The 27,587-nt window shown below is 46.3% G+C and overlaps 1 protein-coding gene across 2 annotated transcripts in view; it reads right to left on the reverse strand.

Annotated features, from left to right (window-relative positions):
- Window positions 1-27,587, reverse strand: part of furinb (furin (paired basic amino acid cleaving enzyme) b) — a 212,393-nt gene that overhangs the window by 81,918 nt on the left and 102,888 nt on the right. For both annotated transcript variants that reach the window (XM_029667831.1, XM_029667830.1), the window contains exon 3: window positions 3,991-4,089. In XM_029667831.1, coding sequence (XP_029523691.1) covers window positions 3,991-4,089 — 99 coding nt within the window. The remainder of the gene's footprint in view (window positions 1-3,990; window positions 4,090-27,587) is intronic.

Raw genomic sequence — 27,587 nt, forward strand, 5'->3', positions numbered from 1 at the left:
ATTTGTAAACATTTCTAAAAACCTGTTTTTGCTTTGTCATTAGTTTAGAATAAGTAACATAACAAAATGTGAAAAAAGTGAAGGAGTCTGTGTCACGATCGTCGTATGGAGTGAACCAAAGCGCAGCGGTGTGAATACATTCTTCTTCATTGAATGAAGAACATGAAGAACACAAACAAAACAACAAAAAACAAATAAGACGACCGTGACCGCTATATAAACAATGTGCTAACGTGCAACATAACAAAGACAATAACCCACGAAATACCCAAAGAGGATGGCTGCCTAAATATGGTTCCCAATCAGAGACAACGATAAACACCTGCCTCTAATTGAGAACCAATCTAGGCAACCAAAGATCTACATAAAAACCTAGATGGAAACAACCCCATAAATCTACAAAACCCCTAGACAGTACAAACACCCTAGATGAGACGAAAACACACATATCACTCATGTCACACCCTGACCTAACCAAAATAATAAAGAAACAAAGAATACTAAGGTCAGGGCGTGACAGTACCCCCCCACAAAGGTGCGGACTCCGGCCGCAAAAACCTAATCTAAAGGGGAGGGTCCGGGTGGGCCTCTTTCACGGCAGGCGGCTCGGGTGCTGGACGTGGACCCCACCATAGTCCGCTTTTGTGGCCTCCTAGGAACGGCGACACTCGCCGCCAACCTAGGACTGGCAACCCTACTAAAGGGCCCCACTGGACTGAGGGGCAGCTCCGGACTGAAGGGCAGCTCCGGACTGAGGGGCAGCTCAGGCTCTGGCAGTTCCTGGCTGGCTGACGGCTCTGGCAGGTCCTGGCTGGCTGACGGCTCTGGCAGTTCCTGGCTGGCTGACGGCTCTGGCAGTTCCTGGCTGGCTGACGGCTCTGGCAGCTCCTGGCTGGCTGACGGCTCTGGCAGCTCCTGGCTGGCTGACGGCTCTGGCAGCTCCTGGGTGACTGACGGCTCAGGACAGGCGGGACACTCCGGCAGCTCAGGACAGGCGGGACACGCCGGCAGCTCAGGGCAGGCGGGAGACGCCGGCAGCTCAGGGCAGGCGGGAGACGCCGGCAGCTCAGGGCAGGCGGGAGACGCCGGCAGCTCAGGGCAGGCGGGAGACGCCGGCAGCTCAGGGCAGGCGGGAGACGCCGGCAGCTCAGGGCAGGCGGGAGACGCCGGCAGCTCAGGGCAGGCGGGAGACGCCGGCAGCTCAGGACAGGCGGGAGACGCCGGCAGCTCAGGACAGGCGGGAGACGCCGGCAGCTCAGGACAGGCGGGAGACGCCGGCAGCTCAGGACAGGCGGGAGACGCCGGCAGCTCAGGACAGGCGGGAGACGCCGGCAGCTCAGGACAGGCGGGAGACGCCGGCAGCTCAGGACAGGCGGGAGACGCCGGCAGCTCAGGACAGGCGGGAGACGCCGGCAGCTCAGGACAGACGGGAGACGCCGGCAGCTCAGGACAGACGGGAGACGCCGGCAGCTCAGGACAGACGGGAGACTCCGGCAGCTCAGGACAGACGGGAGACTCCGGCAGCTCAGGACAGACGGGAGACTCCGGCAGCTCAGGACAGACGGGAGACTCCGGCAGCTCAGGACAGACGGGAGACTCTGGCAGCGCTGGAGAGGAGGAAGGCTCTAGCAGCGCTGGACAGGCGGGAGCACCTGTAGGCAAAAGACGGAGAGACAGCCTGGTGCGGGGGGGCTGCCACCGGAGGGCTGGTGCGTGGAGGTAGCACTGGATAGACCGGACCGTGCAGGCGCTCCAGTAGCCCGACCAGTGTGGCGAGGTGGAATAGGCTACACTGGGCTGTGCTGGCGAACCGTAAGGCTGGTGCCATGTACGCTGGCCCGAGGAGATGCACTGGAGACCAGATGTGTAAAGTCGGCTTCATGGCACCTGGCTCGATGCATACACACGCACTGGGGAAACTGTGCACTCCACCTCATAACATGGTGCCTGCCCGGTCCCTCTCTCTCTCCGGTAAGCACAGGAAGTTGGCGCAGGTCTTCTACCTGGCTTCGCCACACTCCCTGTGTGCCTCCCCCAAGACATTTTTGTGGGGCTGCCTCTCGGGCTTCCAGCCACGGTGCCGTGCTGCCTCCTCATACCTGCGCTTCGCTGCCTCCAGCTCTGCCTTGGCACAGCGATATTCACCCGGCTGTTTCCATGGTCCCTTGCCGTCTAATATCTCCTCCCAAGTCCAGGAGTCTTGTGTTCGCTGCTGCTGCCCGTTACCACGCCGCTTGGTCCTTGGTTGGTGGGTTATTCTGTCACGATCGTCGTATGGAGTGGACCAAAGCGCAGCGTGGTGTGAATACATTCTTCTTTATTGAATGAAGAACACTTAAACAAAACAACAAAAAACGAATAAGACGAACGTGACCGCTATATAAACAATGTGCTAACGTATAACATAGACAATAACCCACAAAATACCCAAAGAAGATGGCTGCCTAAATATGGTTCCCAATCAGAGACAACGATAAACACCTGCCTCTAAATGAGAACCAATCTAGGCAACCAAAGACCTACATAACCACCTAGGATGTAAACAACCTCATAAATCTACAAAACCCCTAGACAGTACAAACACCCTAGATAAGACAAAAACACACATATCACCCATGTCACACCCTGACCTAACCAAAATAATAAAGAAAACCAAGAATACTAAGGTCAGGGCGTGACAGTCTGAATACTTTTGCCGAATGCACTGTAGATATATTGTTAGATTCCTGCCTCCATCTCCTTCCTTCCTATCTCATCTGATCTCCCCATCTTATTACTTTCTCACAGATCTTATTTCTCCAGTTATCTTTTACGCCTACTGTATCTTATTGCTTTTTGAATGTAATCTTCACTAAGCTTCCAGCTAGACTGACACCCACAGCTTTCTATAGCTTATCATAGCCTAGTGGCTCACTGTCCACTTAGGTTGACATAGCTAAGCCTGGGTGAAAGCTCCTTTCTCTTTCTGCAAAAGGGCAGAAAAGCCTGAAGAAAGGAATATATACCTGCACTGTTGACAGCTCCTGTATACTGTTTCTAATTGCAACAGGCGTCTACATCAGTTTTTCTTCTTCTGCTTTTTGGGCTCCGCATCAGGAAAACTGCTGGATGTACATACACTACCTTTCAAGAACTTGACCCTGGCTAGGAGGGACAGCTAGCTGCAGGTCGTTCACGGCACACCTGTTTTCACTTCAATTCAAATTTGATTGGTCACATACACATGGTTAGAAGATGTTATTGCGAGTGTAGCGAAATGCTTGCATACTTTTTTTATACACTTTATAACTATGACCCCAGTGTTTAGCTACCCTGCAGACAAGGTCCCCTACTTCCATCTCCTCATCCAAACAACACAGTTCTGCCTGTAACTATACTGCAGAATGCAGAATGAGCGCATGCTAGAGGAACTGAACTTGACAAGTAGAGTTTTGATGCAGAATTATGCTGGAGGATTTGAATTGAACAAGCTGACTTTGAGGTAAAAAAGACTAGTTCTCTTGGGCTGCGAGAGCTGAGAGCTCATTTACAGCCAGCTGCCTAAATGAAGCTTACTCCTCGAGGTGTGAACGTCTTTGTGTAACAGATGGGCCAATGTCTGGATTCCTCTTCTCATTAACATTTGGATAAAAACAATGCTTTTACAAGACTTGCCGCAAAATGAGAACGCAAACACACAGACCAGCTGTTGTTGTGTTGTTTGGAGGAAGATTTGCATATTTATGACTCCACACACCTGGGGGAGGTCAGAACAGAAGCATATGGATGGAAGTGTGCAAAGCTGTTGATATAGGGAACAGTATGTAGAGAGTTTGACAAACTGTCCTCCATGATGGCACCAAACGTTTCATGATATAAACAATCTTCTTTGCATTTTTACTTGTAGGCGTAATTGTTTTGGAAAATATGTTGGCAACATGGCATGCACTTGAGTAGTGAAGATTTGGCAAACCTTGCTATATAGTGCATTGGCTGTGTACAGTAACCTACCTGTGGTTCCTTCTGTAGTCGTACGTGTGTTCCCCTGTGGCCTGATAGGGATCTCTTCACCACGGTGTGATGCCGGAAGTGATAATAACCCCCAAACACCTGCAGACACAGAAAAATAACATTGAGACACTGATATGCAGTCCCAATGAAAACCAAAGATACATATCGATAGCACTAGCGCACCCTTGTACACACGTATACACACGCGCATGCAAACACACATTACATTCTCAGATCGCTAGAGACAGACAAATCAATTTTATAACATTTGGATCCTGGATGCTGATGGTTGATAGCAGGGAGTGCCTGTTACCAGTTCCATTACATGTATCAATGTGCATCCACTGTCCCACAGCCCAGCCAGGCACACATAAACTTAATCTCCCCTGGAAAAAAGGGTCTAGACATTATTTCCCCATGCTCCCTGCCTAGTATTTGGTTTGGTACAGCGGGGGTTAATATAAGCCTCGCTGCGTGCTTATCCGACCTGTACAGAAAGCCACAGTTTTTTAAAATCTCCGCCGTGCCATGCATATGAACGTCATGAGACTGACAGCTTCTGTGATCCAGGCGAATTCATTTATCAGGATCACTATAATGGATATAGCCAAAGAATAGCAAATAGAAACAAAGGTAAAACAAACGAAAATGCACATTGTTTGCTGTCATTTCAGCTGCTTGATGTGATTGTGTGTTAGCTTTAGTTGGCTAGGTAGCTAGCTAGAAAAGGAAAAGTGACGTTAGCCTAGTTATCCTCCATAACAGTGCTTATAAAAAGTCTACACCCCCTCGAACGTTTTCACATTTTGTTGAGTTACACTGCCTGCGTGAATGGGCCACTTCAGGTTGTCAGTGATGTGCATGCCGAGAAACTTGAAGCTCAACCTCTCCACTGCGGCCCCGTTAATTTGAGGAGCGTGCTCTCTCCATGATCAGTTCTTTTGTTTTGTTGACATTGAGGGAGAGGTTATTTTTCTGGCACCGCTTCGCCAGGGCCCTCACCTCCTCCCTTTAGTCTTGTCGTTGTTGGTAATCAGGCCTACCATGGTTGTCGTCTGCAAACTTAAAGATTGAGTTCGAGACGTGCGTAGCCACACAAAGAGTACAGGATGGGGCTGAGCATGCAACCTTGTGGGGTGTTGAGGATCAGCATAGCAGAGGTGTTGTTGCCTACCTTCACCACCTGGTGTTGGCCTGTCAGGAAGTCCAGGACCCAGTTGCACAGGGCGGGGTTCAGGCCCAGAGCCCTGAGCTTAGTGATGTGCTTGGAAGGTACTATGGTGTTGAAGGCTGAGCTGTAGTCGATGAACACCATTCTTACACAGGTATTCCTCTTGTCCGGATGGGATAGGGCAGTGCAGTGCGATGGCGATTGCGTCATCTGTGGATCTGTTGGGGCGGTATGCAAATTGTAGTGGGTTTAGGGTGTTGGTTAAGGTGGAAGTGATATGTTACTTAACAAGCCTCTCAAAGCCCATGATGACAGAAGTGAGTGCTACCAGGCGATAGTTATTTAGTTCAGTTACCTTTGCTTTCTTGGGTTCAGGAACAATAGTGGACAACTTGAAGCAAGTGGGGACAACAGACTGGGATAGGGAGAGATTGAATATGTCCGTAAATATTCCAGCCAGCTGGTCTGCCCATGCTCTGAAGACGGGGCTTGGGATGCCATCTGGGCCGGCAGCCTTGTGAGGATTAACATGCTTAAATGTCTTACACAGGTCGGCCACAGAGAACGAGAGCTCACAGTCCTAGTGGGTGGCAGCGGCACGCATCGGCGGCACTGTGTTTTTATTGAAGCGGGCAAAGAAAGTTTTAGGTTTGTCCGGGAGTGAAATGTCGTTGTCTACGACTTTACAATCCGCGATAGTCTAGAATTTCGTGTCTGCGCTGTTGAATTGCAACTCCACTTTGTCCCTGTACTGATCTTTTGGCTGTTTAATTGCTATACGGAGGGCATAGCTGGAATGCTCAATGTTTCCAGTTACCTTTCCATGGTTAAATGCGGTGGTTTGCGCTTTCAGTTTTGTGTAAATATTGCCTTCTATGCACAGTGTTTGGTTCGGATAAGTTCTATTTGGCCAAGTGGGAACAATATCCTCTATGCACTTCCTGATGAACTCAGTCACTGAGTCAGTGTATACGGCAATGCTATTCTCAGAGGCAACCCGGAACATATCCCAGTCCGCTTGATCAAAACAATTCCGATTGGTACTTCCTGTTTAGATTTCTGCCTATAGGAGGGGAGTAGCAGAATAGAGGCATGATCTGATTTGCCAAAGAGAGGGCGGGGGAAGGCCTTGTAGCCATCCCGGGAAGGGGGAGTAGCAATGATCAAGAGTTTTCGATGAGCGAGTTGATAAATCTTTGGTAGTGTTTTCCTCAGATTCGCTTTATTAATTCCCAAGCTACAGTAAATGCTACCTCAGAACATGTGTTTTTCAGTTTGCACAAAGTCCAATGTAGTTCCTTGAGCCGTTACGGTGTTGGCTTGAGGGGGAATATACACGGCCAGGACGATGACCGAAGATAACCTCATTACCTCCTGAGAGAATTGACATTTGATGGTGAGATATTCCAGATCACACCATGAGTAGTTTATCATGAAACATACATTTCACCTTTATTTTTCTTCCTTTCTTTCTGTCCGTGCGATGTATGGAGAACCCTGCTGGATGGACGTGGACAGTATATCCGGAGGGATCCATCACTGAGTAACTGCCTCCTTTTTTCAAGCATGGTGGTGGCTGCATCATGGTATGGGTATATTTGACATTGGCAAAGACTGGGCAATTTTTCTGGATGAAAAGAAAAGGGGTGGAGCTCAGCACAGCCAAAATCCTAGAGGAAAACCTGCTTCAGTCTGCTTTACACCAGACACTGGGAGAGGAATTCACCTTTCAGCAGGACAAAAACAACATGCTTACCAAGAAGATAGTGGATGTTTCTGAGTGACTGTCACGTTCTGTCCATCGTTCGTATGTGTTTTCCTTGTTTTAGTGTTGGTCAGGACGTGAGCTGGGTGGGCATTCTATGTTGTGTGTCTGGTTTGTCTATTTCTATGTTTGGCCTGATATGGTTCTCAATCAGAGGCAGGTGTTAGTCATTGTCTCTGATTGGGAACCATATTTAGGTAGCCTGTTTTGTGTTGGGTTTTGTGGGTGATTGTTCCTGTCTCTGTGTTTGCACCAGATAGGACTGTTTAGGTTTTCACTTTTCTTGTTTTGTTTAGTCTGTTCATGTATAGTCGTCTTTATTAAAAACATGAATAACCACCACGCTGCATTTTGGTCCGCCTCTCTTTCACCAGAAGAAAACCCTTACAGAATCACCCACCAACCAAGGACCAAGCGGCGTGGTATACAGAGGCAGCAGCAACAGCAGCAGCAGGAGAAGCGACAGGTGCAGCAGGAGCAACAGCAGCAGCAGCAAAGGCAGCAGCAGGAGAAGCAACAGAGGCAGCAGCAGCAGTGGGAGAGGCTGCACTATTTGGATAAATGGACTTGGGAGGAGATCCTTGACGGAAAAGGACCCTGGGCAGAGCCAGGGGAATATTGCCGCCCCAAAGCCGAGCTGGAGGCAGCGAAAGCAGAGAGGCGGCATTATAAGGAGCTAGCACGGCAGAGCGGCTGGAAGCCCGAGAGGCACCCCCAAAAATGTATTGGGGGGTGGCACAGGGAGAGTGTGGCAGTCAGGAGTCAGACCTGAGCCAACTCCCCCTCTTTACCGTAAGGAGCCATGGATGGAATTGGAGCTGTCGGCGAAGCAGAGTGCTGAGTCTGAGAGTGTGGAGGATGTATTGGACAGAGTAGAAAGAAAGCTGTTGGTTTGGCATAGTATGCACGGCATACCAGTGCCAGCACCACGCATCAGGCCTACAGTGCATCCCGCCTGTCCAGCGCTGCCGGAGCCTTCCTCCTCTCCAGCGCAGCCAGAGTCTCCCGCCTGTCCGGCGCTGTCAGAGCTACCGCCCCTCATGCCAGAGGCGCCAGAGCCCCTCATTCCAGAGGCACCAGTGCTCCTCAGTCCAGCGCTGCCAGAGCCTTTTTCTCCAGTCTGCCCAGCGCCGTCTGAGCTACCTGTCTGCCCAGCGCCGTCTGAGCTACCAGTCTGCCCAGCGCCGCCAGTCTGCCCAGCGCCACCAGTGCCGCCAGTCTGCCCAGCGCCGCCAGTGCCGCCAGTCTGCCCAGCGCCGCCAGTGCCGCCAGTCTGCCCAGCGCCGTCTGAGCTACCTGCCTGCCCTGCGCCGTCTGAGCTACCCGTCTGCCCAGCGCCGCCAGTCTGCCCAGCGCCGCCAGTCTGCCCAGCGCCGCCCGTCTGCCCTGCGCCGCCCGTCTGCCCTGCGCCGCCAGCTACCAGTCTGCTTAGCCGCCGCCAGTCTGCCCAGCGCCGCCAGTGCCGCCAGTCAGCCAGGATCCGCCAGTGGGCCAGGATCTGCCAGTCAGCCAGGATCAGTTAGATCCGCCATTCAGCCAGGATCCGCCAGTCTGCCAGGATTCACCAGTCAGCCAGGATCCGCCAGAAGTGCCAGTCAGCCAGGATCTGCCAGATCTGCCAGTCGGCCAGGATCTGCCAGTCTGCCAGGATCAGTTAGATCCGCCATTCAGCCAGGATCCGCCAGTCTGCCAGGATCCACCAGTCTGCCAGGATCCACCAGTCTGCCAGGATCCGCCAGTCAGCCAGGATCTGCCAGAACTACCAGTCAGCCAGGATCTGCCAGAACTACCAGTCAGCCAGGATCCGCCAGAACTGCCAGTCAGCCAGGGTCAGCCAGATCCGCCAGTCAGCCAGGATCCGCCAGGATCTGCCAGTCAGCCAGGATCCGCCAGATCTGCCAGTCGGCCAGGATCTGCCAGTCGGCCAGGATCTGCCAGTCGGCCAGGATCTGCCAGTCAGCCAGGATCAGTTAGATCCACCATTCAGCCAGGATCCGCCAGTCAGCCAGGATCCGCCAGAAGTGCCAGTCAGCCAGGATCTGCCAGATCCGCTAGTCAGCCAGGATCCGCCAGTCAGCCAGGATCTGCCAGTCAGCCAGGATCTGCCGGAACCACCAGCCAACCAGGATCTGGTAGATCCATCAACCTGCCTGAGCTTCCTCTCACTCCTGAGCTTCCTCTCACTCCTGAGCTTCCCCTCGGTCCCGAGCTTCCCCTCGGTCCCGAGCTTCCCCTCGGTCCCGAGCTTCCCCTCGGTCCCGAGCTTCCCCTCGGTCCCGAGCTTCCGTCCCGAGCTACCCCTCGGTCCTGAGCTACCTCAGTCCAGTGGGGCCCGTTGTTAGGTTTCCTAGGCCAAGGTTAGCGGTGAGGGTCGCCACTCAAGGGACACTAAGGAGGTGGACTAAGACAATTATGGAGTGGGGTCCACGTCCAGCGCCAGAGCCGCCACCGCGGACAGATGCCCACCCAGACCCTCCCCTATAGGTTTAGGTTGTGCGTTCGGAGTCCCCACCTTGGGGGGGGGGGGGTTCTGTCACGTTCTGTCCATCGTTCGTATGTGTTTTCCTTGTTTTAGTGTTGGTCAGGACGTGAGCTGGGTGGGCATTCTATGTTGTGTGTCTGGTTTGTCTATTTCTATGTTTGGCCTGATATGGTTCTCAATCAGAGGCAGGTGTTAGTCATTGTCTCTGATTGGGAACCATATTTAGGTAGCCTGTTTTGTGTTGGGTTTTGTGGGTGATTGTTCCTGTCTCTGTGGTTGCACCAGATAGGACTGTTTAGGTTTTCACTTTTCTTGTTTTGTATAGTCTGTTCATGTATAGTCGTCTTTATTAAAAACATGAATAACCACCACGCTGCATTTTGGTCCGCCTCTCTTTCACCAGAAGAAAACCCTTACAGTGACAAACTTATCTGTGACAAGAGTTGAAAATTGCTGTCTATCCGTGATCCCGAACACCTTGACAGAGTTTAAAGAATTTTGAAAAGAATAACAGGCAAATATTGCACAATACAGGTGTGTAAAGCAGTTATGAGATTTACTCAAGAAGACTCACAACTGTAATTGCTGCCAAATGTGTTTCTAAGATGTATTGACTCAGGGGGGTGAATACATACATTAGAGTATTTTGTGTAGATCATAGACAGAAAATGACAAAAATCAATTTTAATCCCACTTTGTAACACAATACAATTTGAGGCAATCTAAAGGGGATTGTCGCCTATTTAGACATTATTTATTAAATCATTATTCGCTAAAGTTTTTGTTGCCTATTTATCAAATCATTATTTATTGAAGTTATTGTCTCTCGTCATCATTGCACCTCTAGCTAGCTTCATGCCAATGATTTGTTCAGCATAGCAACTTGGAATGAATATAATGAACGGCTGGGTCATAACATGATAATATAAAATAACCACCAGCCTGTTTGGTCAGCAATTTCAGAACCTCAGAACTAGGGGTGTGCCGACATGGCCAAACAGGTATTCATAATTGTATCAGTAAATTGAGAGTTGATAGTTGGATCGGATGATACTTGTGATCGGAAAAAACTTAAGTGTTTTAATATGCCTAAATAGATGTTGGCAAAATACCTCCCTGCACGTTCTCACTGCAAAAAAAGCTGCAGATTAGGAGCTGCGTGCGGACGGGTGGGTGTGTTTGTGTCTGTGTGCCCTCAACTTGCATTGGGCAGATCAGTCAGAAAGTGCATTAGGGTTCATTTTTCTCTCTACCCTTGCCCCACTTGTTAGATATTATGCACATTGATAGTTTGGGAGAAAACGTACTCGACCATGTGATTTATCATAGTAGCAGGTAGCAGCAATCTAAATGATCAGACTGAAAACGTGAGGAAAAGTGATCGGGTAAAATTATGGGCAACCAGGTGAAATACAGCTTCACTCCATCCAATCAGAGAGGCAGGATCAACATACTGCCAGCCCTTCTCTTTACAGACAGGCAAACTAGTCAGTCGAGTTATTTAGACCACACACATGACTGACTCAAAGACAAGACAGTATGGTTTAGAAAAGATGCTTGCTGGCACCCGAAAATATTTTGATCATAATCGTACTCAGAAAATGTATCATATTCGTTACGATACTCGTTTTCTCCGACCACTCGGCACACCCTTACTCAGAACTAACAACAGGCTTTAGCCCATACTATATCGTCTGGTGGAAGGATGAAATAAAACTTTCACTGAACAAAAATATAAACGCAACAATTTCAAAGATTTTACTGAATTACAGTTCATATATGGAAATCAGTCAATTGAAATAAATGTATCATACCCTTTTATATTTATTCATTATTTTACCAGGTAAATTGACTGAGAACACATTCTCATTTACAGCAACGACCTGGGGAATAGTTTCAGGGGAGAGAAGGGGGATGAATGAGCCAACTGTAAACTGGGGATTATTAGGTGACTGTGATGGTTTGAGGTCCAGATTGGTAATTTAGCCAGGACACCAGGGTTAACAACCCTACTCTTACGATAAGTGCCATGGGATCTTTAATGAGCTCAGAGAGTCAGGACACACGTTTAATGTCCCATCTGAAAGACGGCACCCTACACAGGGCAGTGTCCCCAATCACTGCCCTGGGGAATTGGGATATGTTTTAGACCAGAGGAAAGAGGGCCTCCTACTGGCCCTGCAACACCACTTCCAGCAGCAGGACCAACCCTGCTTAGTTTCAGAAGCAAGCCAGCAGTGGTATGCAGGGTGGTATGCTGCTGGCCCTCACTTCACACCCTAATCTATGGATTTCACATGACTGGGAATACAGATATGCATCTGTTGGTCACAGATACCTTAACAAAGGTAGGGGCGTGGATCAGAAAACCAGTCAGTATCTGGTGTGACCACCATTTGTCTCATGCAGTGTGACACATCTCCTTTGCATAGAGTTGATCAGGCTGTTGATTGTGGCCTGTGGAATGTTGTTCCACCCCTCTTCAATGGTTGTGCGAAGTTACTGGATATTAGCAGAAACTGGAACATGCTGTCGAGACAGAACAACCCAAACATGCTCAATGGGTGACATGTCTGGTGAGTATGGAGGCCATGGAAGATCTGGGACATTTTCAGATTCCAGGAATTGTGTACAAATCCTTGCAACATGGGGCCGTGAATTATCATGCTGAAACATTAAGTGATAATCCCTGGGTTCTCATGCCTTATTGCTTAAACAACGCCTGTGCCGTGCGACACACACATATCCATTGTGGTACCTGCAGACAGAGACACACTCATACATCTATCTCACACCTGCGAAGTGGACCGAGAGACCCAGCCAGTGAAGGATACTTGTCCTCACTATTAATCCATGCTTTTGTCACTTCTAGGTTAGACTACTGCAATGCTCTACTTTCCGGCTACCCGGATAAAGCACTAAATAAACTTCAGTTAGTGCTAAATACGGCTGCTAGAATCCTGACTAGAACCAAAAATTTGATCATATTACTCCAGTGCTAGCCTCTCTACACTGGCTTCCTGTCAAAGCAAGGGCTGATTTCAAGGTTTTACTGCTAACCTACAAAGCATTACATGGGCTTGCTCCTACCTATCTCTCTGATTTAGTCCTGCCATACATACCTACACGTACGCTACGGTCACAAGACGCAGGCCTCCTAATTGTCCCTAGAATTTCTAAGCAAACAGCTGGAGGCAGGGCTTTCTCCTATAGAGCTCCATTTTATGGAATGGTCTGCCTACCCATGTAAGAGACGCAAACTCGGTCTCAACCTTTAAGTCTTTACTGAAGACTCATCTCTTCAGTGGGTCATATGATTGAGTGTAGTCTGGCCCAGGAGTGGGAAGGTGAACGGAAAGGCTCTGGAGCAACGAACCGCCCTTGCTGTCTCTGCCTGGCCGGTTCCACCTCTTTCAAACTGGGATTATCTGCCTCTAACCCTATTACAGGGGCTGAGTCACTGGCTTACTGGGGCTCTCTCATGCCGTCCCTGGAAGGGGTGCGTCACCTGAGTGGGTTGATTCACTGATGTGGTCATCCTGTCTGGGTTGGCGCCCCCCCCCCCTTGGGTTGTGCCGTGGCGGAGATCTTTGTGGGCTATACTCAGCCTTGTCTCAGGAAGGTAAGTTGGTGATTGAAGATATTCCTCTAGTGGTGTGGGGGCTGTGCTTTGGCAAAGTGGGTGGGGTTATATCCTTCCTGTTTGGCCCTGTCCGGGGGTGTCCTCGGATGAGGCCACAGTGTCTCCTGACCCCTCCTGTCTCAGCCTCCAGTATTTATGCTGCAGTAGTTTATGTGTCGGGGACTAGGGTCAGTTTGTTATATCTGGAGTACTTCTCCTGTCCTATTCAGTGTCCTGTGTGAATCTAAGTGTGCGTTCTCTAATTCTCTCCTTCTCTTTTTCTTTCTCTCTCTCGGAGGACCTGAGCCCTAGGACCATGCCCCAGGACTACCTGACATGATGACTCCTTGCTGTCCCCAGTCTACCTGGCCGTGCTGCTGCTCCAGTTTCAACTGTTCTGCCTTATTATTATTCGACCATGCTGGTCATTTATGAACATTTGAACATCTTGGCCATGTTCTGTTATAATCTCCACCCACAGCCAGAAGAGGACTGGCCACCCCACATATGCTCTCTCTAATTCTCTCTTTCTTTCTCTCTCTCGGAGGACCTGAGCCCTAGGACCGTGCCCCAGGACTACCTGACATGATGACTCCTTGCTGTCCCCAGTCCACCTGACCGTGCTGCTGCTCCAGTTTCAACTGTTCTGCCTTATTATTATTCGACCATGCTGGTCATTTATGAACATTTGAACATCTTGGCCATGTTCTGTTATAATCTCCACCCGGCACAGCCAGAAGAGGACTGGCCACCCCACATAGCCTGGTTCCTCTCTAGGTTTCTTCCTAGGTTTTTGGCCTTTCTAGGGAGTTTTTCCTTGCCACTGTGCTTCTACACCTGCATTGCTTGCTGTTTGGGGTTTTAGGCTGGGTTTCTGTACAGCACTTTGAGATATCAGCTGAAGTACGAAGGGCTATATAAATCAATTTGATTTGATTTGATGACTATGCATAAACACACACCACACCTCCATAGACTAAGACATCTATTACCCATGGCTGAGGATGGATGGTAACATCCATCTCAGGTCATTAGCAGTAGCAGACATCCATTAAGAAAACAACCCCCAGTTACTGTGCCACTGGGACACATACTTCATAATGCTGGTGCCATCGTCCATTACACAATCCCATTCACTCATGAAATAGCTTTTAATGCTAGGGAAAGGCAGATACTGTACACTACACCCTTCCTCTGTCCTCCTCACAACCTTCTGTCTGTGACCTCCAACTTTGCTGTCAGTCTGGCAATACCTGAGTGGTACCAAAGTTCTGTATCACTGACTGTTCACAAGTCAAGGACACCATACAGACAGAGAGAGAGACAGGGGGACAGCAGCACACTAGAGAAAAATGACAGGGCAGGCAGGAACAGATCATACATAGCCTCCTACTTTTATTTTACTAGGCAAGTCAGTTAAGAACAAATTCTTATTTATGATGACGGCCTATCCCGGCCAAACCCTAACCCAGACGACACTGGGCAAATTTTGCGCCGCCCTACGGGACTCCCAATCACTGTAGGTGGTGATACAGCCTGGAATCAAACCAGGGTCTGTAGTGACATCTCTAGCATTGAGATGCAGTGCCCTAGACCACTGCGCCACTACATGGTCCCTAACAGCCCGGGAATGTGCAGGGGAGGTGGAGGAGAGACATCATCCCCCTACATCTGCATATATTCACAGGAGAGCTGCGTTTGTTTGTGGAAGCGTTCCATTATGTACTGTAGTGTAATGCCACTGGGAACTGACTCACCTTCACACAGCTAGCGGTGTGGAGAAGAGATGGGGGGGAGAACAAGGGAAGAGGGTGGGGGCAGAGTGATAGAAGGAGGGGAGAGAGGGAAAGATAAATAGGGAGAGAGAGAGAGAGAGAGCGGGGGAGGCTGTGACAGACGGGCCAGGCAGGATGGATGTGTGTGAGGAGAGAGAACTGCAGACGCAGCAGGACAGAGAGCTGCTCTCTGGGGGCAGCAGGATTCTGCAGGCTTGCATATTTGCAGTCAGAGACCTGCATGAGACACTGAGCAGTGTGTGTGTGTGTGTGTGTGTATCTGTGTCTGAATGACATTTTAGTGGGGTCACGATGGCAAATGTTGTTGTTGTCTTAGCTGATTAGCTGTTGTTGTCTTACCTGTTGTTGCCTTAGTTAGCTCTCCCAATCAACACCTGTGATTGCTTTATGCCTCGCTTTATGTCTCTCTCTCAAATGTCAATATGCCTTGTACACTGGATTAGGATAGTTATTATTGTCTTAGTTTACTGCGGAGCACCTAGTCCCACTCAACATGCCTCAGATACCTCCTTTGTCCCACCTCACACACGTGGTGACCTCACCCAGCATAACTAGCCCGTCCAGAGATGCAACCTCTCTTATCATCACTCGGTGCCTGGGTTTACCTCCACTGTACCTGCACCCCACCATATCCCTGTCTGTACATTATGCCCTGAATCTATTTTACCACGCCCAAATATCTGCTCCTTTTATTCTCTGTCCACAATGCACTAGACGACCAGTTTTGATAGCATTTAGCCGTACCCTCATCCTACTCTGTTCCTCGGGTGATGTGGAGGTTAACCCAGGCCCTACGTGTCCCCAGGCACTCTCATTTGTTGACTTCTGTAACCGAAGAAGCCTTGGTTTCATGCATGTTAACATGAGAAGCCTCCTCCCTAAGTTTGTTTTAGCACACTCCGCCAACCCTGATGTCCTTGCCGTTTCTGAATCCTGGCTTAGGAAGGCCACCAAAAATTCTGAGATTTCCATACCCAACTACAACATTTTCCGTCAAGATAGAACTGCCAAAGGGGGAAGAGTTGCAATCTACTCCAGAGATAGCCTGCAAGGTTCTGTCATACTTTCCAGGTCTATGCACAAACAGTTCAAGCTTCTAATAAAAACAATTAATCTCTCCAGAAATAAGTCTCTCACTGTTGCCGCCTGTTATAGACCCCACTCAGCTCCCAGCTGTGCCCTGGACACCATATGTGAATTGATTGCCTCCCATCTACCTTCAGAGTTCATTCTGTTAGGTGACCTAAACTGGGAAATGCTTAACACCCCGGCAATCCTACAATCTAAGCTAGATGCCGTCAATCTCACACAAATGATCAAGGACAACCCCAAACCTGGTACAATCCTAAATCCAGAAACATGGGCTCCCTCATAAATATTATCCTGACCAACTTGCCCTCCAAATACACCTCTGCTGTTTTCAATCAGGATCTCAGCGAGCACTGCCTCATTGCCTGCATCCGCTATGGGTCAGCGGTCAAACAACCACCCCTCATCACTGTCAAATGCTCCCTAAAACACTTCTGTGAGCAGGCCTTTCTAATCGACCTGGCCCGGGTATCCTGGAAGGATATCGAGCTGGCCCGGGTATCCTGGAAAGATATTGATCACGTCAGTCGAGGATGCCTGGTTGTTCTTTAAAAGTAATTTCCTCACTATCTTAAATAAGCATGCCCCATTCAAAAATGTAGAACACTCCAGACCTGACTGCCCTCGACCAGCACAAAAACATCCTGTGGCGGACTGCCCTAGCATTGAATAGTCCCCGCAATATGCAACTTTTCAGGGAAGTCAGGAACCAATACACACAGTCAGTCAGGAAAGCAAAGACTAGCTTTTTCAAACAGAAATTTGCATCCTGTAGCTCTAACTCCAAAAAGCTTTGGGACACTGTAAAGTCTATGGAGAATAAGAGCACCTCCTCCAAGCTGCCCATTGCACTGAGGTTAGGTAACACTGTCACCACCGATAAATCCACAATCCACAAACTAGAATTTCAATAAGCATTTCTCTACAGCTGGCCAAGCTTTCCTCCTGGCTACCCCAACCCCGGCCAACAGCTCCGCACCCCCCGCAGCTACTTGCCCAAGCCTCCCCAGCTTCTCCTTCACCCAAATCCAGATAGCTGATGTTCTGAAAGAGCTGCAAAACCTGGACCAGTACAAATCAGCTGGGCTAGACAATCTGGACCCTCTCTTTCTAAAATTATCAATCCAGTTTCTGAGCTGGTGACGGGTGCACATCAGCCACGTTCAAGGTACTAAACAATATCATAACCGCCATTGATAAAAGAGAGTACTGTGCAGCCGTATTCATCGACCTGGCCAAGGCTTTCGACAATCCCTGTATTCTTATCGGCAGACTCAACAGCCTTGATTTCTCAAAAGACCGCCTCGCCTGGTTCACCAACTACTTCTCAGACAGAGTTCCGTGTGTCAAATCACAGGGCCTGTTGTCTGGACCTCTGGCAGTCTCTATGGGGGTAGCACAAGGTTCAATTCTCGGGCCGACTCTTTTCTCTGTATATAACAATGATGTCGCTCTTGCTGCGGGTGATTCCCTGATCCACCTCTACGCAGACGACACCATTCTGTATACATTTAGCCCTTCTTTGGACACTGTGTTAACTAACCTCCAAACAAGCTTCAATAACATACAACACTCCTTCCGTTGCCTCCCACTGCTCTTAAACGCTAGTAAAACTAAATGCATGCTTTTCAACCATTCGCTGCCCGCACCCGCCCGCCCGACTAGCATCACTACTCTGGATGGTTCTGACTTAGAATATGTGGACAACTACATATACCTAGGTGTCTGGCTAGACTGTAAACTCTCCTTCCAGACTCATAATAAACATCTCCAACCCAAAATTAAATCTAGAATCGGCTTCCTATTTTGCATCAAAGCCTGCTTGACTCACGCCGCCAAACATACCCTTGTAAAACTGACTATCCTACCAATCCTCGACTTCGGCGATGTCATTAACAAAATAGCTTCCAATACTCCAGCAAACTGGATGCAGTCTATCACAGTGCCATCCATTTTGTTACCAAAGCCTCTCCTTCCAGTTCTCTGCTGCCAATGACTGGAGCGAATAGCAAAAAAAAAAAAATCGCTGAAGCTGGCGACTTATATTTCCCTCACTAATTTTAAACATCAGCTATCTGAGCAGCTAACCGATCGCTGCAGCTGTACATAGCCCATCTGTAAATAGCCCACCCAATCTACCTACCTCATCCCCATATTGTTTTTATTTACTTTTCTGCTCTTTTGCACACCAGTATTTCTACTTGCACATCATCATCTGCTCATCTATCACTCCAGTGTTAATTGTCTAAACTGTAATTACTTCGCTACTATGGCGGCAGGGTAGCCTAGTGGTTAGAGCATTGCAAGTTCAAATCCCCGAGCTGACAAGGTACAAATCTGTCGTTCTGCCCCTGAACAGGCAGTTAACCCACCGTTCCTAGGCCGTCATTGAAAATAAGAATTTGTTCTTAACTGATTTGCCTAGTTAAATAAAGATAAAATAAAAAATTGCCTATTTATGGCCTTTCCTCCTCACGCCATTTGCACACACTGTATACAGACTTATTCTTTCTTCTATTGTGTTATTGACTGTACCCTTGTTTATTCCATGTGTAACTCTGTGTTGTTGTTTGTGTCACACTGCTTTGCTTTATCTTGGCAAGGTCTCAGTTGTAAATGAGAACTTGGTCTCAACTAGCTTACCTGGTTAATTAAATAAAGGTGAAAATAAATAAATAATATCAGTACAGTATGAACAGTACGTGACATGCTCAGTTCGTTCAGTTATGTGTGTGTCTGTGTGTGAAAGAGAAAGAGCGAAATATAGAGAGGGAAAGAATAATGCTGAAGATATACTGTACTGTCCATGTTAGTGTTTGACTCATGCTGTGTTCTGGTGTGTGTGTGTGTGTGTGTGTGTGTGTGTGTAGGGGGTCAGAGATGCGCACCAGGTTTAAAGTTTATAGCTTATATCCAGTTATGATTTTAATATGCACATTTTCGTGTAATAGTTTGATTTCAATTATAACATTTTGGTTTCTCAAAATCCTCTTCACGTGATTAATCATAAATATCTGATTGCTAAAAATCTAAAAGTTCAAATTCAACGAATGTGAGAGCACCAGCCACTGCCATATGGACACATTGATACACAGTAATCCATTGACGCTAACGAAATGAGCCCATGGAACTCATAGCCGATAGGGAAATGCAGCAGTAGGCCTTTAACTTCCACTGTCAACTAAGTAAAAATACATTAAAAGTTATTTAGGTTCTTTCAATAGCATTCATCTACCTACTCAGCCTGTCTGCCTCCCTTTCTATATGTCTTGATATGAGCTACTCTTTTTATCAACTCCCTATTACATATATTTACTATTGGTGACATGTATAATGGGGAATTGATCAAAATAAACAAAGGACAAACAATTCACATAATGAAACAAAAAATGTGCAAGAATTGACAGTTGAGCCATTCTGGAGAGAGATTTGCTTATTGCTTCACCACACACCCCTCCCCTTCTGCTTGTCTCAACATTTAAAATTATACTCTAAACACATTTTCTTCACACATACTTTAGATGCTTTTCACGGACTGCCACAACTCAATAATCAGGTAGGTCTATTGCCACACGCTCTGCCCAAATTGCAGCATTCCCAAATAGGCATAGGCCTAGAAGCTTGTGATTAGAAACAATCCACAGCAACATTTTTAAAGAAGCTAATTATCTTCAATTCCTCTGTGGTTAAGTCATGCTTTCTATTGAATTATTTTGAATTATTTTATTTATTTCTATAGGCTATATACAGGAGTAATTATATCGATTTGGAAGATGCTTTTCTACTTACTTCCCTAGCCTATTTGACTGTCCTGTTACAGTGCTTTGGGAAAGTATTCAGACCCCTTAATATTTTCCACATGTTGTTACGTTACAGCCTTATTCTCAAATGGATTAAATAAAACATTTTCCTCAGCAATCCACACACAATACCCCGTAATAACAAAGCGAAAACCGGTTTGTAGAAATGTTTGCAAATGTATTAAAAATAAAAAACAGAAACCTTATTTACATAATTATTCAGACCCTTGACTATGAGACTCAAAATTGAGCTCAGGTGCATTCTGTTTCCATTGATCATCCTTGAGTTGTTTCTACAGCTTGATTGGTGTCCAACTGTGGTAAATTCAACTGATTGGACACGTAGCTCTACGGATAATTCCCTCAACCTCATGGCTTGGTTTTTGCTCTGACATGCACTGTCAACTGTGGGACCTTATACAGTGGGGAGAACAAGTATTTGATACACTGCCGATTTTGCAGGTTTTCCTACTTACAAATAATGTAGAGGTCTGTAATTTCTATCATAGGTACACTTCAACTGTGAGAGAAGGAATCTAAAAGAAAAATCCAGAAAATCACATTGTATGATTTTTAAGTGATTAATTTGCATTTTATTGCATGACATAAGTATTTGATACATCAGAAAAGCAGAACTTAATATTTGGTACAGAAACCTTTGTTTGCAATTACAGAGATCATACGTTTCCTGTAGTTCTTGACCAGGTTTGCATACTCTGCAGCAGGGATTTTAGCCCACTCCTCCATACAGACCTTCTCCAGATCCTTCAGGTTTTGGGGCTGTCGCTGGGCAATACGGACTTTCAGCTCCCTCCAAAGATTTTCTATTGGGTTCAGGTCTGGAGACTGGCTAGGCCACTCCAGGACCTTGAGATGCTTCTTATGGAGCCACTCCTTAGTTGCCCTGGCTGTGTGTTTCGGGTCGTTGTCATGCTGGAAGACCCAGCCACGACCCATATTCAATGCTCTTACTGAGGGATGGAGGTTGTTGGCCAAGATATCGCGATACATGGAGGGCTTCTTAAAGAAAAACGAACAGGTCTGTGAGAGTCGGAATTCTTACTGGTTGGTAGGTGATCAAACACTTATGTCATGCAATAAAATGCAAATGAATTACTTAAAAATCATACAATGTGATTTTCTGGATTTTTGTTTTAGATTCCGTCTCTCACAGTTGAAGTGTACCTATGATAAAAATTACAGACCTCTACATGCTTTGTAAGTAGGAAACCTGCAAAATCGGCAGTGTATCAAATACTTGTTCTCCCCACTGTATAAGGTCCCACAGTTGACAGTGCATGTCAGAGCAAAAACCAAGCCATGAGGTTGAGGAAATTATCCGTAGAGCTACGAGCCAGGATTGTGTCGAGGCACAGATCTGGGGAAGGGTACCAAAACAATTCTGCAGCATTAAAGGTCCCCAAGAACACAGTGGCCTCCATCACTCTTAAATGGAAGAAGTTTGGAACCACCAAGACTCTTCCTAGAGCTGGCAACCCGGCCAAACTTAGTAATCCGGGGAGAAGGGCCGGGGAGAAGAACCCGATGGTCATTCTGACAGAGCTCTAGAGTTCCTCTGTGGAGACAACAATCTCTGCAACACTCCACCAATCAGGCCTTTATGGTAGAGTGGCCAGACGGAAGCCACTCCTCAGTAAAAGGCACATGACAGCCTGTTTGGAGTTTGCCAAAAGTCACCTAAAGACTCTCAGACCATGAGAAACAAGATTATCTGGTCTGATGAAACCAAGATTGAACTCTTTGGCCTGAATGCCAAGCGTCACATCTGGAGGAAACCTGGCACCATCCCTACGGTGTAGCTGTGGGGATGTTTTTCAGCAGCAGGAACTGGGAGACTAGTCAGGATTGAGGGAAAGATGAACGGAACAAAGTACAGAGAGATCCTTGATGAAAACCTGAGTAGGTGTGTCCAAACTTTTGACTGGTATATTTTATTTTATATATTTTTAAATAATACAATCTTTGAGAACTAACAACCACCAAAAATAAATGCTTAACAGTCAGGGAGATTTGAAAATTCCCAAAACAATACACTTAACAGTATAGATTTTGTTGTTATGTTTGAGTAATAGAACACAGTATTAGCCATGGCAAAATGACTCAGCGAAATGATGTTGGCACGAGCAGCACTGCAGATATTGAGATGACCACGATGCAATACTTTGCTTTCACACAGTCACACAGTGTCAGCTCACAGGATCATGTTACGCTCTTACAGCGGGGGAGCCTTGGGACCAAAACAGCAGAGAAGTTGGGCCCCGTGCTTTGTTCTTAGTTTTTGTGTACAATGACCTACTATGCTGTTAACTTTCTGCATCTGCGTCATATTGCTGATTGTACCTTTAAAACTGCACAATTTTCTCTCAGCTGCATGGCAAAATGTATAGAAAAAACAGGAAATTTGCTTTAAATTGTAAAGAATTATATCTCAGCTCCATGGAGAAATTTTGTAGAATTGCATGAAATTGGTTTAAAAATACAAACATTTCTCTACAACGAGCCAACCGCACCCCCTGGTACGCCCCCTGGTACGCTGCCTGTCGCGCCCCCTGGTATGCCCCCTGCCACGCCCCCCACCTAAGCTCCTTTTTGAACCAGAAAAACCCTGCACACACACAGACTGCTGGTGACGTGAGTGAATTAGTCATCAGTCTGCAGCATTGATAGGATTTGAGGCTAAGTTCTCCTCTGTGAACTGAGCTGTGCAGCGCTTAGGGTGTTAAGCGTATGTATGTGTGTGTGTGTGTGTGAGAGAGAAAGAGAGAGAGATGCAGCAGTTAGGATAAGTGTGGGTGTCATCAGGCTCTGTTATCAAACAGAACAGTCTTAGAATGCTAGCAGCCAGCCAGCCATCAAAGAAACACCCAGCAGCTACAACACATTGCAACACATCTCCTTGTTTCACTCACTGTCGGTTTCTCTAACTGACAGTCTGCCTTTCTTCCCCTTTAACTCTCTCATTAGTTTTTTCTTTCTCTGCCCTTATCTTGCTCTCTTTAGACATACAGAAAAGAGGAGAAGGTATGTCTCTCTCACTCTCTCTCTCACTCATGCTGGACTAAGCATACACCAGCTCTGTTGGCTGTTAGTTCTGGATAATCTCTATCAGTTATCATTCTGTTTATTGTGGCAATGTTCATAATCCTACACTACCTGACTCAATGACCTGGAGTATGTGCTTGTGTGTGTGTATCTGTGCCCGACCTGTCCTGTTTTCTGTTCTCTCTCTCCTCCAGAGATATGCTGGCCTCAAATCTGGGCCTGTGCTGTGTATGCCTACAGTATGTTGGTATGTGTGTGTGTGTGTGTGTGGTGGTGGGCGGGATGTTGGAAGACGCGGTAGTTAGTTAATCGGCCAGGGACAGGATTTCTCTTTAGCTTGGCACAGCCTGCCCACTGGGGCTGGATTGACTGAGTCCCTGTCTGGTAGAGGCTCACAGGCTGACCACACCGCTCGCGTCGCGTGCGCGAGTGTTGCAAAATACATTTAGAAATCTATGTTATTCAATTATTGCACCCGCACTGCTCGTGCGCGCCAACGAGCGTCTGAGTTGCCAAGGACTAAAGTAGAAATCAGTTCTATTTCTGACGCAGATCGCGCTGCAAGTCCTGCCTCTCCCATCTCCTCATTGGTTTATAGAAGCATGTACCCATGTGCCATCTCCTCATTGGTTAAACCCACGTGGGTGACTGAAAGACGAACGAAGTCAGTGGCAGTAATGCACCTAATTTATGAAAGTTGCCAATTGCAATATAAAGAGAAAAAAAAGCCTGGAAGGAAGAGAGATGACTAGAAACCATTCGGTTGACCGTTTTATGTGTGGATAAATTGGCGGAGTAGAGTACCATGTGCATTTCAGGTAAAATAACAACTCAATGTATATATCCCAGGACAAATTAGCTAGCAACTGCAAGCTAGCTAAATAGGTCAAATTAGCTAGAAAGTGCAAGCTAACTAGCTAAATTGCCATAAATGTTTAATGCTTTTCGACCTGTCTCCAAAATAATATAATTGGTTTGTTTTGATATTTTCACCTGTGTGTCGTGATCGCGTTTGGTGTGGGGGGACAAAATAAATTAATGCACGATGGCGTGCATGTGCGCAGCCTGTTTAGGTTCCGTGTCAGTCTATTTATTCCTTGGTGCCTGAGCAGGGGGAGTGCACAACAGCCTATCCAGCACATTGGAGACTTTCAATCATTTCCATCTCTTAACTTGTTGTGGCTGCAATCCCGTTAACAGGCTAATTGTCATCAACAACCGCTGAATTACATAGCGCTACATTCAATTAATATTACTAAAAATATTTATATTGATGAAATCACAAGTGCATTATAGGAAAACACAGCTTAGCCTTTTGTTAATCCACCTGTCGTGTCAGATATTGAAAATATACTTTACAGCGATCGCAATCCAAGCGTTTGTGTAAGTTTATCGATCGCTCGACAAAACATTAAGTACACTTAGCATCAAGTAGCTTGGTCACGAAAATCAGAAAAGCAATCAAATTATTCGTTTACCTTTGCTGATCTTCGGATGTTTTCACTCATGAGACTCGCAGTTACACAATAAATGTTCCTTTTGTTCCATAAAGATTATTTTTATATCCAAAATACCTCCGTTTGTTTGGCGCGTTATGTTAAGAAATCAACAGGAAAGAGCGGTCACGACAACGCAGACAAATTCCAAATAGTTTCCGTAATGTCCACAGAAACATGTCAAGCGTTTTTTTATAATCAATCCTCAGGTTGTTTTTAAAATATATAGGAGCTGGCCGTTTACAATGGGCACCTTTTCATCCAAGCTACTCAATACTGCCCCTGCAGCCATAAGAAATTAAGGAAAAACAGTGGGCTCAATTGTTGTTTAGGGCGGCAGTAATTATTCAATTTAGCCATTATGCACTTCAATTAAGGCTCTGTGATATCCATGTACCCTAGCATCTACAAGCAGAGCCTCTCTCTCTCTCTCTCTCTCACACACACACTTCCTCTCACACACACTTCCTCTCACACACACTTCCTCTCACACACACTTCCTCTCACACACACACCAAGATGAGTCAGTGTGTAGTCAGCCACTCTCAGTCATCCAGTAGGAAATGTCAGCTTCACAGCGTAGCTCATTGATTGCTGCATCCCTCCACCATGCTGTCACTGCTTTTTAATGTTCCGTGCCCTTACACTCACTCACATACACATGCATGGACAAACACACACTGCGCATCTCTGAAAACAGCTTTGCTGAATTGCTCATTGATTGTGCCTTTGTTGTTCTTATCATGGACATATGCCCTTTACTCACACGGGCACCAGTGGCGTGCCGTGGGCCTGGGCCTTCAGTGAGGTCCTTCACAGTCCCACCCGAATTAATCCACCTCTTATTACATTTACATTTACATTTAAGTCATTTAGCAGACGCTCTTATCCAGAGCGACTTATGATGCCATGGCTCTATACACTATACATTTAGACAGAAATGCAGTATAACCAGGCGTTGCGTCACCTTGAAATTGACATTTATATTCAGAGAATTGCAAAGGAAGAGTACAATACAGTACAGTTCAACTAATAGGCAAGAACATAGTCGAGTGCAACAGAGTAATATTAATATTCTTCTTCTATCCATTTCTGGTCCACAAACTTTGAGCTTCAAGTCCAAAAAATAAATAAATACAGTTCCTGTTTGCCCAAAAACATGACACAATCAATGAGTCTTTTCAATATTTCCCTATTTTTCTTCACCTTTTCATTGTGCAGCTCCGTTGCCCTGCGCGCTTGTTCGTTGAGCTGTAGATCCACTCGGGTCTCCCCAAAAGTTTTCAAAAGCACCATTGCTTGTAAGTGCCCAGTCGTACTTTGGTGTCCCGTTGCTGCCTTGGTTAGACTCAAGTCTGACTCAAACTCAAGTTTGCAAAGCCAATATAATCGATGCGTTGCCTGTTAATTTATCATTGAATCACAGCCTACTTTGCCAAATGGGTGATGATTTAACAAGTGCATTCGCGAAAAAAGCACTGTCGTTGTACCAATGTACCTAACCATAAACATCAATGCCTTTCTTAAAATCAATACACAAGTATATATTTTTAAACCTGCATATTTAGTTAATATTGCCTGCAAACCTGAATTTCTTTTCATTTATTTTGCCAGAATTGTACATAATTATGACATAACATTGAATAAAAAAAATTTAGTTTCCGGATTTGACCATATTAATGACCTAAGGCGCGTATTTCTGTGTGTTATTAAATTATAATTAAGTCTATGATTTGATATTTGATAGAGCAGTCTGACTGAGCGGTGGTAGGCAGCAGCAGGCTCGTAAGCATTCATTCAAACATCACTTTCCTGCATTTGCCAGCAGCTCTTCGCTGTGCTTCAAGCATTGCGTTGCTTATGACTTCAAGCCTATCAACTCCCGAGATCAGGCTGGCAATACTATACTATAAGAACATCCAATAGTCAAAGGTATATGAAATACAAATGGTATAGAGAGAAATAGTCCTATAATTCCTATAATAACTACAACCTAAAACTTCTTACCTGGGAATATTGAAGACTCATGTTAAAAGGAACCACCAGCTTTCATATGTTCTCATGTTCTGAGCAAGGAACTTAAACGTTAGCTTTTTTACATGGCAAATATTGCACTTTTACTTTCTTCTCCAACACTTTGTTTTTGCATTATTTAAACTAAATTGAACATGTTTCATTATTTATTTGAGACTAAATTGATTTTATTGATGTTTTATATTAAATTAAAATAAAAGTGTTCATTCAGTATTGCTGTAATTGTCATTATTACAAATACATATATAAAAATCTGCCGATTAAACGGTATCTGATTTTTTTGGTCCTCCAATAATCGGTATCGGCGTTGAAAAATCCTAATCGGTCGACCTCTACTACAGAGGGTAGTGCGTACGGCCAAGCTTCTTGCCATCCAGGACTTCTATACCAGGTGGTGTCAGAGGAAGGGCCTAAAATGGTCAAAGACTCCAGCCACCCTAGTCATAGACTGTTCTCTCTGCTACCGCACGGCAAGTGATACCGGAGCGACAAGTCTAGGTCCCAGAGGCATTTAAACAGCTGGCCACCCAGACTATGTGCATGCTGCTGCTACTCTATGTTATTATCTATGCATAGTCACTTCAATAACTCTACCTATTTGTACATATTATCTCAATTACCTCAACTAACCGGCGCCCTCACCCATTGACTCTGTACCGGTACCCCCTGTATATCGCCTCGCTATTGTTATTTTACTGCTGCTTTTTAATTATTTGTTACTTTTATTTTTACATTTTTTAGGGGTATTTTTCTTAAAACTACATTGCTGGTTAAGGACTTGTAAGTAAGCATTTCACTGTAAGGTTTCCACCTGTTTTGTTCGATGCATGTGACAAATAACATTTGATTTGATTTAGTGAATGTTTCTACCGAGGACAGGCAATTTTTACGTGCTACGCGCTTCAGCATTCGGTGGTCCTGTTCTGTGAGTTTGTGTGGCCTACCCCTTCGTGGCTCAGCCGTTGCTGTTCCACTTTACAATAACACTTACAGTTGACCGGGCCAGCTCTAGCAGGGCAGAAATTTGACAAACTGACATGTTAGAAAGGTGGAAAGCTCTTCATTAAGGCCATTCTACACCCAATGTTTGTCTATGGAGATTGCATGGCTGTGTGCTCGATTTTATATACCTGTCAGCAATGGGCGTGGCTGAAATAGGCGAATCCACTCATTTGAAGGGTGTCCTTCAAATGAGTGGATGTTCACATACTTTTGTATATGACGTGCATTTAGCCAAAACCTATTGAATTGAACTTTAGAGCTGTACTGATTTGACACT

Source organism: Oncorhynchus nerka, linkage group LG9a (assembly GCF_034236695.1).
Source record: "Oncorhynchus nerka isolate Pitt River linkage group LG9a, Oner_Uvic_2.0, whole genome shotgun sequence".
Lineage (NCBI taxonomy): Eukaryota > Metazoa > Chordata > Actinopteri > Salmoniformes > Salmonidae > Oncorhynchus > Oncorhynchus nerka.